At 46.9% G+C, this 12,875-nt stretch overlaps 1 protein-coding gene across 5 annotated transcripts in view; it reads right to left on the bottom strand.

Annotated features, from left to right (window-relative positions):
- Positions 1-12,875, bottom strand: part of RIN2 (Ras and Rab interactor 2) — a 233,823-nt gene that overhangs the window by 67,290 nt on the left and 153,658 nt on the right. For 3 of the 5 annotated variants that reach the window (XM_084777851.1, XM_084777852.1, XM_084777853.1), the window contains one exon: positions 1,221-1,321. In XM_084777851.1, the coding sequence (XP_084633977.1) occupies positions 1,221-1,321 (101 nt within the window). Of the gene's footprint in view, positions 1-830; positions 981-1,220; positions 1,322-12,875 lie in introns of those variants that run through there. The other 2 variants (XM_084777856.1, XM_084777854.1) reach the window with 2 other exon arrangements.

The following is a 12,875-nucleotide window of genomic DNA, read 5'->3' on the forward strand; positions in this document are numbered from 1 at the left end:
CAAGAAGAGCCTTTGACCTACTCTGTATATGAGATGAAAACAAGACAAAGCACCCTCAAAAACAAAACAAACAAACAAAAGCCCCCAAACTCTAACTGAAAGCCATCATGCACCGTGTATGTGCATCAAAAGTTTGTGGGTGAAAGCAAATGAACTAATCAAAGCCCTTCACAGTGGGGTGTGAAGAAAGCGCCCCCACCCCACCCCAAGCCAAGAAGCACAGAGGACTACCTGCTCCATCTCCACACTAAGGAGAGAAGGCCAGCAAGCAGACCACTGGCTAAGGCAAACACAGCGCCTCCTGAGAGGCATGGCATTGCAGCACCACTTCTAGCTGCCAGCTTGCTCCCCGGATGGCATTTTCTCTCCCTCAGTCTTGGGCGGGGAACAAGTCAGGCTGGTTTGAAACTTGCCTGGGCAACCAGCATCACCTGGTTTGCCTGCGACTTGGAAGCAGACCCTATACCGCAAATCTTAACTCCGTTCTACTCCAGACAGCCTCAGCCAGGGGAAGCGGGGAACCCGGTGGTGAATCCGGGTTTCTAGGCACCAACTTCTATCATCCCAAAGCAATGACACTCTGCTTCTCTGTCAACGACAAAGGCTGTATCAAAGAGCTAAAAGACTTGACCTTCAACCTCTGATCCCACCTCTGGACCCTGGAAAGGTCATTTTCCAGATCAAAATCAGCCCCTCCTACACATTCACGTAATATGCAGCACGCCGACCTGGCCCAGTGCATTGCTTCCGTTGCCATCATTTACATCCGTTCCGCGGTCCCTGGGTGGCTTTTCAGGTTAATAGCTATGTAGGTCCGGGGATTTTCTGACCTGAGAATGCAAAATGGGTCCATCCTCTTTAGCTGCTCCCCTTTAAGCCTCCTGGAGACTGACAGGGCTACACTGACTTCTACTTCACGCACGGAGGGTTCGCCGTGTTACTCTCTCCGTCACTGTGACGCGGCACCGACAATTCCCCGGTTCTGGTGCCAGGAGGAATCAAGAAGGTATAAAGTTCAAGTGCCTTCAAAGCAATTAAAATAAACAAGCAGGCAAGGAGCTTCTGGGACACGCCCACCTCCTACAGAATTTCATGTGGTACTGTCACCACACTCCCGGTTCCCAAACTTTGAAGGGGGGGACGGGTGTCAGCCCTCTTCACTTTCTAGCTTCAGCGAGCTCCCCGGCTCACGCCCAGCACCTAACGTCGTCTTTGGTCACCTGTGGGTTTCAGAAGGTTCCAGGCCATTTTCCAGGCTGACATCTGTCTGTACCATCTCCCGTTTCAGTTCTCCGATCTCTGAGGCGATCGTGTTGATGAGCTATTCAAAGACAAAAATAGCGTGACGTCAGGAAGTGAAGAGGCGGGCCATGCTCCTAAAGGCCGGGAGCTCCTGCTCTCAACAGATGACCACCCCCCCCCCCCCCTTAGTTTTAAGCCTTGGCTCTGTGTAGTTCCTCTAGCCAGAGGAAAAAATAAAGGGGAAGGGAGCAACTCCCCTTTAAAAAGAGGAAGAACTGGGGTTTTAGTATTGGGAAAGAGCTGGCCTTTCAGTATTATAATAAGGAAAAGGTTCTGACACCCAGTTTGGGTTGCTCAACATGAATATAAAATAATAAATAAATCCTACTCGAAGCAGGACTCCAAATTCATTTTTGTCAAAAGAAATAATTCAAGGGTCCCTGTGAATTGGAGGCCAGCTTGGTCTACATAACACGTTTTAGACCAGCCAAGGCTACAGGGTGAGATGCTGTCTCAGAAAACAAAACAAAACAACAACAACAACAACAAAACCCAAAACAAACAAACAAAAACAAAACAAAAAACAAAACAAAAAAACAAGGCATGCCGGCACACAACGATAATCCTAGCAACTCAGGAGGCTGAGGAAGGAGTATGAAGAATTTGAAACCAGTCTAAGCTACACAGTAAGACACTGGGTCAGAAAGAAATAAACAAGTAAACAATGTAGTACTTACAAACTCAAGTTCTGTGAGGTTCTAGGGATCAAACCCAGGCCTCACATGCACTGTGGAGATAATTCTCCCCGGGCTATATCTCCAGCATTAATTGATTGGCCTTCAACGCACTGGGTGACCGAGCCACCAAGTGAGCCAGGCCTGACCACGTAGCCTAGGCTAGCCTTTGATGCATTGGGTGACTGAGCCACCGAGTGAGCCAGGCCTGACCACGTAGCCTAGGCTGGCCTTCGACGCACTAAGTACGGCAATTTGGCCTTGAACTTGAGACCCTCTTGCTTCTGCAGTGTCTGTTTTGGTGTTTTGAGAGAGGACTTTGCTACGTAGTTCAGGCTGGTCTGAAACTGACTGTGTACACCAAAGCTGGCCTAGAGCTCAAGGCAATTCTCCTGCCTCAGCCTCTCGATCACTGGGATTATAGGCATGCACTACTGTGCCTAGCTTGGTTTAGGATTGAGAAGTGCAGAACCTGGGGGCCATACTTGCAGTCCCAGCTACGTGGGAGGTAAAGGCAAGAGGGTCATACTGAGACCACACGGGACAACATGGGCAGGGCCTACACCTGAACGAATGAAAGAACGAACAAACAAACGAACGAATGAATATAACTCTTAAAAAAAAAAAGCAAAAGCAAGAAGACAGGTTAAGGGGAGAGAAAGGATTGATCAAGGAGGGAATGGGCAAATGGTGGGCGGGAAAGCCCGGGAGACGTCTAGGGGATAAATACAACAGTTGTGGTGAAGGCTTCTGCTGCCTTGTGACTCTCAAGCTTACCCACTCACACGGGCTTTCCTCCCCTCCCCCTCAACACCCGTCTTCTTCTTGGCCGGCTGGGGATTGACCTCAAGATCTGCGCATGCCAGGCCAGTGATGCACCTCTTAGCTACACGCCCCGCTCCTCACTTCAGGCTCTACTGGCATTTACTAGTCACTGTACATGTACACAAAGCACTCTGCTCCAGATTTTGGAAAGTGCATTTATTGTTCTGTTTTTGTTTTTGTTTTAAGATTTATTTATTATTTATACAGTATTCTGCCTGCCTCAAGAAGGCTCCAGAGCTCGTGAGCCACCATGTTGTTGCTGGGAATTGAACTCAGGACCTCTGGAAGAGCAGACGGTGCTCTTAAACTCTGAGCTATCTCTCCAGCCTGCATTTATTGTTCATATAAATGGCTTGTGTTTAACATTAATGTGACTATTGATAAGCTGTGTGAAAAGTCTGACTTCATTTGTTCATTCATCCATTCAGCTTCAAACCTTTATGAGCACCCACTCCATGCCAGGATGAAGTGGAGAGTAAGGCTGGCAGGTCTCCATTTTTACTATGCTGCCATTCGTGTGTGTGTGTGTGTGTGTGTGTGTGTGTGTGTGTGTGTGAGAGAGAGAGAGAGAGAGAGAGAGAGAGAGAGAGAGAGAGAGAGAGCGCGAGCGAGCCCAATACTGTGGTGTGAAACTTTCTGGAATGAAGTGGATTATGGGTACTTAGGAGTGACTAAGGGGCCTCGCTACCTAGTGTGGGTTCAGGACAGGTGTTTGCACAGGTAATAGAGCCCTGAATGACATAAGAAGAGCAAAGGAACAGTGCATCATGCAGAAAGTTCCAGAACCTGCAAAAAAAAAAAAAAAAAAAGCAGGCAGGTACTAGATCACGTTTACTAAACATCAGTTGCATGAACTTGCATTTCCAGCAGTAAGAGCCGCCAGAAGTTTTTAATTGTGGCAGTGACAAGGCTTGTGTCTTATGATCTATAGAGTCTAGTTGGATTTGAGGATGCAGCTCAGCAGCTTCAGCACTTGCCTAACAACACAAGGTCCACAGGTTGTTCTAGCATTGCAAGAAAAAAAAAAATCCAGCCTTTGGGCTGTGGATGTGTGTAAGCGCCGGAGGAGAAACAAGGAACCTAGTTAGGAACAACTGCAGCGGCCCAGACTAGACAGCATCTCGGCCTCTGGTGGGCGGTGAGAACAGAAAAAAGAGGGAGCCCCAGGAACAACTTGCCAGAAACAGGTTTGTGTTGATGGTTGAATATAAAGTTTTGAGAAAGAAGAATTAAAAATTAAGCGGCAGGATGTGAGGACAAATGTTTGAGAAGAAGCACCGAGCCAGTAATTCAAGACCATTCCTGACTACACAGTGAGTTCAAGGGGCAGCCTGGAATAATGAAGTCATCTCAGACACAAACAAACAAGGGGCAGGAGAGTAGTTAAGAGCACATACTGTTCTGAGGACCAGGTTCAGACCCTATAACATACATACTGGGTGACTCACAAAAGCCTGTAACAACAGCTTAAAGGGAGCTGACATCCTTTTGGCCTCCATGGGTGCACAGACACACACAGATACACATAGACACACAGACAGACATACACAGACACACATGCGCGCGCATATTGTGTACATATATGTGTGTATAGAAAAGTTGGCCAGTCATGGTGGCACACACGTTGAATCCCAGCATTCGGGAGGCAGAGGCAGGTGGATCTCTGTGAGTTCGAGGTCAGCCTGGTCCACATAGTAAGTTCTTGGCCAGTCAGAGCTACTTAGTGAGACCCTGTCACAAGCCTCAAGCATACTAGAGAGAGAAAGAGGGAGGGAGAACATGAAGGTGGAAGAGTGACATATTGGAGGGGGTGGCAGTTGGGGGAGGAAGGGGATTTGTAGTGCACATGTTCAAGATACACTGTACACATGTATGTATGAAACCATCAAAGACACATAGATATAAAGAAAGTGTATGCGAATGGAGAGAGCTGGTGGGATTTAAAGCAGGAGAACAGAGGGGCAGTCTGAATGGCCACACTGAGGCTAGGGTCTAGATAGAGGAGCTACACATAACAGAGGGCCCCACCCAAAGGACACCCTGTCATAGCCTTAGGCAACCCCCCCAGAAGATCCCCACCCCAGCAGCAAGACGAGTCACCACGTCTCCACTCACCTCTTCATCACCTTGCTACCACCAACCACACTGATTTGAACATAAAAAGCCCTCACTGCAGGCCTGTGAGATGGCTGAAGACCTGAGTTCAATTCCTGGGTCCCCCAGTGGCCTTCCCCAGAAGGAGCAACCTCCCCTTCCAGCTGAGCTGCTCCCTTCAGGCACTGCTCTAACCACGGCACCTCTAGGCCTTGTCCCCGCTCCCTTCTCTGTACCTAGACGGGCACACCTTAGTGGTGCCAAGCTGGCTAATCTCTGAGAATGCCATTTCTCTGCACAGTGACCTGAAGGTATGAAGGTGGATGGATGCAAATGTCACTCCTGGCTGGATCCCTGACAGCGCAGTACATGTCCCTGCCCCTCCATCCAATTCCTAGTTAACCTACCCACTTGACAGCCCAGAGGGAATTCTTGCAAGAGCTGGGCCAGAGTCGAATGTTCCAGGGCCAGGCCTGCGCACTGGGCTCCCCCACCAGCACATGTTATCACCGAGAGCCATTCCTTCCTTCCTGAAGTCCCATGAATTGGGCTTTGAGGGTTCATATTGTTCTTTGATAAATTTGTGCTTATTTGCTTACTTTTAATTCTTAAAAGTTTTCGTTCTAATCTTGTACATTTGGTTCTTCCTAAATTCATTCCTTGAGAAGGGAAATAACCCATTAACCGCTTGCAGGGACTGGTGTTTGAGCCAACAGGAGCTTCTGTGTATCCTCTCCCTGAAACCTGGTGCTGTTACCTAAAAGAGATGGTTCTCAACCTTCCTAATGCTGTGGCCCCTTTTTCCCTCATGTTGTGGTGACCCCAGGAATAAAATGATTTTTGTTGCTACTTAGTAACGGTAAAGTTGCTAATGTTATGAACCGTGATGTAAATGTCTGTGTTTTCCAATGATCTCAGGTGCCCTTTGAAAAAGGAACATTCAACTCCCAAAGGGGTCATGACCCACAGGTTGAGAACCACTGAACTGAGTTTCCACAACTTACACAAACACAAGCTTTGGTCTAGAAGTCTGGACACCTCTGCTGTAGGCCTACTATGCTGAGACTGTGGTCCAGAGAGGACCGGATGCTATAGCATCTGCTAAGCTAGCCCACAAGTGTGGCTTCTTACCAGTCTGATCATACGGGAAGTCTGTGGACCCTAGAGAAGGGCGCAACAGTGGCTGTTACCTGGTTTGTTCAGACAGTGAGATGGGACATCTGGTTGTCATGGCATAAAGTTGGTGAGATATCCCCAAATCTCAATATTTCTCTGCCATTCCTAAAACAGCACACAGTATCTAAGATTTGGACTCAACGGACCATCCCCTACAAGGTAGAGCCTGGGAGAGCTCCTCTGTCAAAGCCAGGGCAGTCTCTGGGTTCCCCTGGCCCTGGACCTGGCCCTGTCTCTGTCTCTCTCTCTGTTCCTTTTTTTGGTTTTTTGAGACATGGTTTTTCAATATAGCCTTAGTTGACCTGGAATTTGCTCTGGAGACCAGGCTGGTCTTGAACTCAGATATCAGCCTGCCTCTGCTGGCATTAAAGCCTTGCACCACCACACCTGGTTTAGTATCTGGGTTTTCTATTCCTTGCAGGGCTGTGCCATAATGCTCAGTGCAAAGTGGTAATTCACCTCTATGCAGAAGCAGGGAGGGGGCTGGGGCCGTGACGTCACGCTGGGGCACTTGCCTAGCACATCTGTGACCCTTGGTTTGACTCTCAGCACTGCAAAACAAACAAAATAACTAAACTGAAAGAAAAAGTGTTGCTGGCAAGGCTGGACACTTGGACCAGGAGTCAAGAGGGAAGGGTGGTGGTGATCACAGGAGGAGAGGAAGGCAGGCCAGGGCTTGGTCTCTGGTCCCTTCCCTTATTCTAGGACTCAGAAACCTAGTCCTCGTGGGGTATTTGCCCAGGTGACTTTGCATGTCTATGACATCCCTGGCCAGGGTGGGAGAATGGCTGATGAGGGCTCAGTTTTTCCCCTCAGTCCTTTGAGAGCCCACCTGTGCGCTCACATCTGGTGCAGGAGTTTATGCTAATTCCCATCCCCCTGCAGACAGAACCCCATCCACAGCAACTTGGGCAGCTCAGTTCTGAGAAGGTCTGCAGCTCGGCAGTGTGGAACACTGGAAACTGGGCCATCTTGGGGGCTCAGGAAGGCCAGCCTTCAAATCCCATCTCCTCTTCCTCTGCGGGCTGGGTCACCCTGGGCCAGTCACAAGTCACAAGACTGATGCTATGAGGAAGGTGACGGGAGGACTAAATACTGCCACTGGTGCCTGTGTTCTCTTCCTCTGTGTATTGCCTCTTATTTTTGGCCATCAAGATTACAAAGAGCTAATCCTAAGGGGCACTGGGGAGAGCCTGGAAGCGGCCCTGGTCACCAGCAGCAAGGACCTGGGGCAGGGGCATCTCTATCTGTCCAGAGGTCTCTCATCCACCAGGTGCCCATTTTCCTCTAATGGGAAGGAAAGTCATTGTATGTAAACACAGGAGGGAGGAGGGAAAAGGGAGGGAACCCCAAATCTTCTCTTGTTTTGGGGTTAGATAAAAGTAGAATACTTCTCTCGAAGGTCAAGTAAAAATAAAACAAGAAAAGTGCTTAGAGAGCAAGGCTAAAAATGCCTGGTGTCACTCAGGAATGTTATCGGTGCCTGCGAAGGGATGTGAGGCTGATAGGATGGGCTGCTGGAAACCTAGGGTGTGGGAAAAGTCAGGCACTTGGCTGCCAGCTTCAAGGTTCTTCTATACCCCAATTCATCCACTTGGCCTTGGAGTCTGGTGGGTTTTTTGCATTCTGGGAATCAATCGTGTGGGAAAAGACTTACACCGGGACCTGAGAAATCACATGACCCAAACAATTCCCTCCCACCCCGGCTATTTCTGTTGACCTGGAGTTGCTTCATGGGTCTGGTGGATGCATCCCACATTGGGGATTTTCCAAAGCCGACTCTGAAAACGATGGACATTTTTCCACACTTGCAAACAGCCTTCGCTACTGGAACTGTCACCGGGGAGAAAAAGGCGGCACAGGGCTCCCACTCCATTTGTGGAGAAGCAATTGTGAGTGTTGTTGTTTTGAGAGCAGGTCACATAGCCTATGCTGGCCTCAGTCTCCCTATGTAGCCAAGGCTGGCCTTGAACTTCTGATCTTCCTGTCTCGGAAGTACTAGAATTATTACCATGTGCCACTATGATCGGGTACTTTGTTTTTGCTTTGTTTTGTTTGAGACAAGGTCTCACTCAGATCCTAGCCAGGCCTGGAACTATGTAGCCCAGGCTGGCCTCAAGTCTGGAGCAGTCCTCCTGCCTAAGCCTCTCTCACTCAGATCCAGGCCTGGAACTATGTAGCCCAGGCTGGCCTCAAGTCTGGAGCAGTCCTCCTGCCTCAGCCTCTCTCACTCAGATCCGGGCCTGGAACTATGTAGCCCAGGATGGCCTCAAGTCTGGAGCAGTCCTCCTGCCTCAGCCTCCTGAATGCTGGGGTTACAGAAGTTGGTGACAACACCCAGCTGGATCATTCTTGAATGTTATCAGGCTCTGCTTACTCACGCAAAGGAATGAATCACACGGCCATGCTTTGCAGCTTACTAATGTTGTGCCGTAAGAGTCACTGAACGGGATCCAGCGGTAATCACCTAAGTGTGGGGAGACACCACAACCTTAATTTCCTTTGCTTATTTATCTATTTTTAGAGGAGCCATGCTATAGCCCTAGCTGGTCTAATATTTGCTGTGTGGCTCAGGCTGGTGTGGAATCCGTGGCAATCCTCCTGCCTCAGAACCCAATGCTAGGTTACAGGCATGTACCACCACTTCCCGTTGAGTTTCCAGTTGACTTTGGTAGATACTGGCATCAACATCACCGCTTTGCCATCATGAGCAGTGCTGGCCGAGCATCCAGGATCCTCCTTGTGTAGCACGTGAAAGCTCTGAGAAACACCAGCACCCACGTGTTCATGCTCTAGGGGTGTTACACTTACCCATGTGGCTTTGCCCTTTCTTCTTCTTTTTTAAACTACCTCTGCCATATTTGAAAGTGTCCATGGCATCGGTCTGAGTTTGGTATTCTATTTTTCAAAAAATATGCACATGTGAGCGTCATGCCTGCATGTATGTTTGTGCAATACATGTGGGCTTGGTGCCCTCAGGGGCCAAAAGAATATCTGGAATGTTCCAGATGGTTGTGAGTTGCTAGGTGGGTACTGGGAATTGAACCTGGGACCTCTGGAAGAGCAGTTAGTGCTCTCAGCCACTGAGTGACTCCGCCAGCTCCAGGCCACAGAACAATCTGGGCCATGGGTCCTTGCCTTCAACTTAGTTGAGACAGGGTCTCTTGTCATTCGCTGCTGGGTATGCCAGGCTAGCTGGGCCACAGCTGTGTGGAGGTTTTCTTGTTTCTGCCTCCCATCTCACTGCAGGGACACTGGGATTACAAGTGTGTGCTACCGTACCAGACTCTACATGGGTTCTGAAGAACCGAAATTCTAGTAACGCACACTCACATGGTAAGTGCTTTCACTACCAACACATCTCTGCAGCCTGTTGTTATCCAGTTTTAACTAGAAAATATTCTGGTGCTGGGTATCAAAGGCATTGAGGTAAGCACAGCCTTATCCCAACACTGAAGTACACACACACACACACACGCATATGTATACATACACACATACACCTGTATACATACACACATATGTATAGATACACATGCATATGTATCCATATGCACATACATATGTATCCATACATACATATACATATGTATGTGTATATACACATGTATATACATATATACACACATATGTATACACATATGTATACACACATGTGTATACATACACATACATATGTATATATACAATATGTATCCATATAAAAATTGGATATATGAGTCCAAGTATATATATGGACTCAGCTCCATTTGCCTGGAACTAGCCATCCTAGGACTAGATCAGGCTGGCCTCAAACTCACAGAATTCTGCTGCCTCTTCCTCCTGAGGGCTGGGATTAAAGATGTGTGCTACCATATATATCCCCAATATCCAACTTATAAACTTCATTCAGTCTGATGAAACAATTCTTTTCCTTGTTTGCTTTGACTTGCTTAGTCCAGAATATATTTTTGTTATCTATTTGTGTTTCTTTTCGCCTGTTCATATGGCTGCTGCTCAGTTGGGGGTCTTCTCACTTTTCCCTCGAAGCTAGGCAAAGGTGTGGGCTGAATCTATTGTGCCACATATTTCAAATAATTTCAGACTACTTTAAGTTAATGTTTTTCTTAAACCTTAATGACAATAGAATCTTTTTTTTTTTTAAAATCTTTCCCAGTACTGATAGTTGAACCCAGGGCCTTGTATATGGTAGCCAAGTACACTACCATGGAGCTCTAGCTCATCCTTGATTTATTTTATTTATTTATCTATTCATTCATTCATGACAGGGTCTCACTAGCCAAGAGTTCTACCACTGAGCTCTATCCTATCTTCTATCTATCATCTATCTATCTTAGGGTCTTACTCCCTAATTCTTTCTTTGTATCTAATCTTATCTATCTATCTATCTATCTATCTATTTATCTATCCATCTATCTATCATTTATCAATTCTAGATATGGTTTAACTAGCTAAGTACTCTACCACTGAGCTCTAGCCTATCCTCTATCTATCTATCATCTATCATCTATCTATCTATCTATCCTCTATCTATCTATCTATCTATCTATCTATCATCTATCTATCTATCATCTATCTATCTATCATCTATCTATCTATCTATCCTCTATCTATCTATCATCTATCTATCTATCATCTATCTATCTATCTATCATCTATCTATCTATCATCTATCTATCTATCTATCTATCTATCTATCTATCATCTATCTATCTATCATCTATCTATCGATCATCTATCTATCTATCATCTATCTATCTATGTATCATCTATCATCTATCTATCTATCTATCTATCTATCATCTATCTATCTATCTATCATCTATCTATCATCTATCTATCTATCATCTATCTATCATCTATCTATCTATCTATCATCTATCATCTATCTATCTATCTATCATCTATCTATCTATCTATCATCTATCTATCCATCATCTATCTATCTATCTATCTATCTATCATCTATCTATCTATCATCTATCTATCTATCTATCTATCTATCTATCATCTATCTATCTATCTATCATTTATCTACTTATTTCAGAAAGGGTTCAATACCTAACTTTATTTATTTATTTATTTTAGAAAGGTCTCATTCCCTCCCTCCCTTCCTTCCTTCCTTCCTTCCTCCCTCCCTCCCTTCCTTCCTTCCTTCCTTCCTTCCTTCCTTTTAGACAGGGTCTCACTAGCCAAGCACTCTACCACTGAGCTCTATGCTACCCCTAACTTCATTTGTTTGTTTGTTTTAGGCAGGGTCTCACTATGTTGTTCTACCAGGCCTGACACTTGCTATGTGGATGACCTTGAACTCACAGAGATCAGCCTATCTCTGGCTCCCAGGTGTTGGTATTAAAGGTGTAAACCACCCCACCTAGCCAAAGGAAGATGAGGAGGAGAGGAGGAGGAGGACTAGGGAAAGGAGGAGGAGGAAGAGGGGGAGGAGGAAAGAAGGGGGGAGGAGGAAGAGCAGGGAGAGAAGAAAGGAGGAGGGGAGACAAGGAAAGGAAAAGAAAGAAAGAAAGCTTCAAGGCAAGCCTTGAACTATGGAGCATCCTGCCTCAGCCTCCTGGGCAATGGGGAGTGCAGGACCATGCCACTGGGCCAGAAGGTAGAAGACAATCTTGCAGTTTTTCATTATGGTTCTTGTTTATCTTGAAGTAGTATCGAACCCATCTATTTTTTACTTAGACTTATCTACAGGGCTGCTTACTTACTACATTTGTTTGTAAGTATTTCACGCCTCTGGAGTTTAATTTTGTTTTTGTTTGTTTGTGTGTTGGTTTTATATTATATGAGGTTTATTAAGTGAGCATGGGGAAAGAAGGAGATGGAGGAGAGAGACAGACAGACAGACAGGCAGAGACAGAGGAAGAGAGAGGAAGAGAGGGAAGAGAGAAGGAAGAGAGAGGAGTTGAATTTTGTATGTAACATAAAACCAGGACTTTATCTGGGCTACATAGAGAGACTCTGTCCTCGTGTTTGTTTTGGTTTTGGTTTTTTGAGACAGTGCTTCTCTATGTAACAGCCCTGGCTGTCCTGGAACTTGCTTTGTAGACCAGGCTGGCCTCGAACTCACAGAGATCTGCCTGTCTCTGCCTTCCGAGTGCTGGAACTAAAGGCGTGCACCACCATGCCCTGCTAAGACTCTGTCTTAAGGAACTAGACACTCCGAAATTAACAAAGCATACAAGATATTGCCAGACCCGGAATCCTAAGCCACGAAGCCCTGCACCCTGAGATGACTACATCTTTCCCTCCCAAAATTAAGCTCCAGAAAAGTCAGGGCACTGTGGCCCTTATGTGTGATGTCTCTCAAGCTGTTGCTTCAGTATACCAGATCTTTCTCTGACCAGAAAAGTCCCTGTGAAGAGCAGGCTGCTGGTGGCCTTGTTCAAGGCCTGCACTTCCACTACTGGGGCCCCTCACACCTTGGGAGAAGACCCAGCCCTCACAACCAGCCCCGTATCTCTTGCCAGAAAAGACATGAAGCTGCTGGAGCCTGTTTTGTCTGTTACACAGAGACCAAGAAGGACCGCCCCCCCCATCAGTCTTCAACCAGCTACTGAAGAAGTATAAATAGCCCCACCTAACCTCCCCCCATTCCCTCAGGACCACTCAGAAGCAATGGTGCCCACCTAGCCCCGCCTCCATTCCTACAGGACCACTCAGAAGCAATGGTGCCCACCTAGCCCCGCCTCCATTCCTACAGGACCACTCAGAAGCAAGTATGTCCCCATGATTCTTCCAGATGGACCAAAGCCACCTCAGGGGACTGCTTGGCTGTGCGGACCAGTGTAAGGG

Source organism: Acomys minous, assembly GCF_964271855.1.
Source record: "Acomys minous genome assembly, chromosome: 3".
In the NCBI taxonomy this organism is placed as follows: domain Eukaryota; kingdom Metazoa; phylum Chordata; class Mammalia; order Rodentia; family Muridae; genus Acomys; species Acomys minous.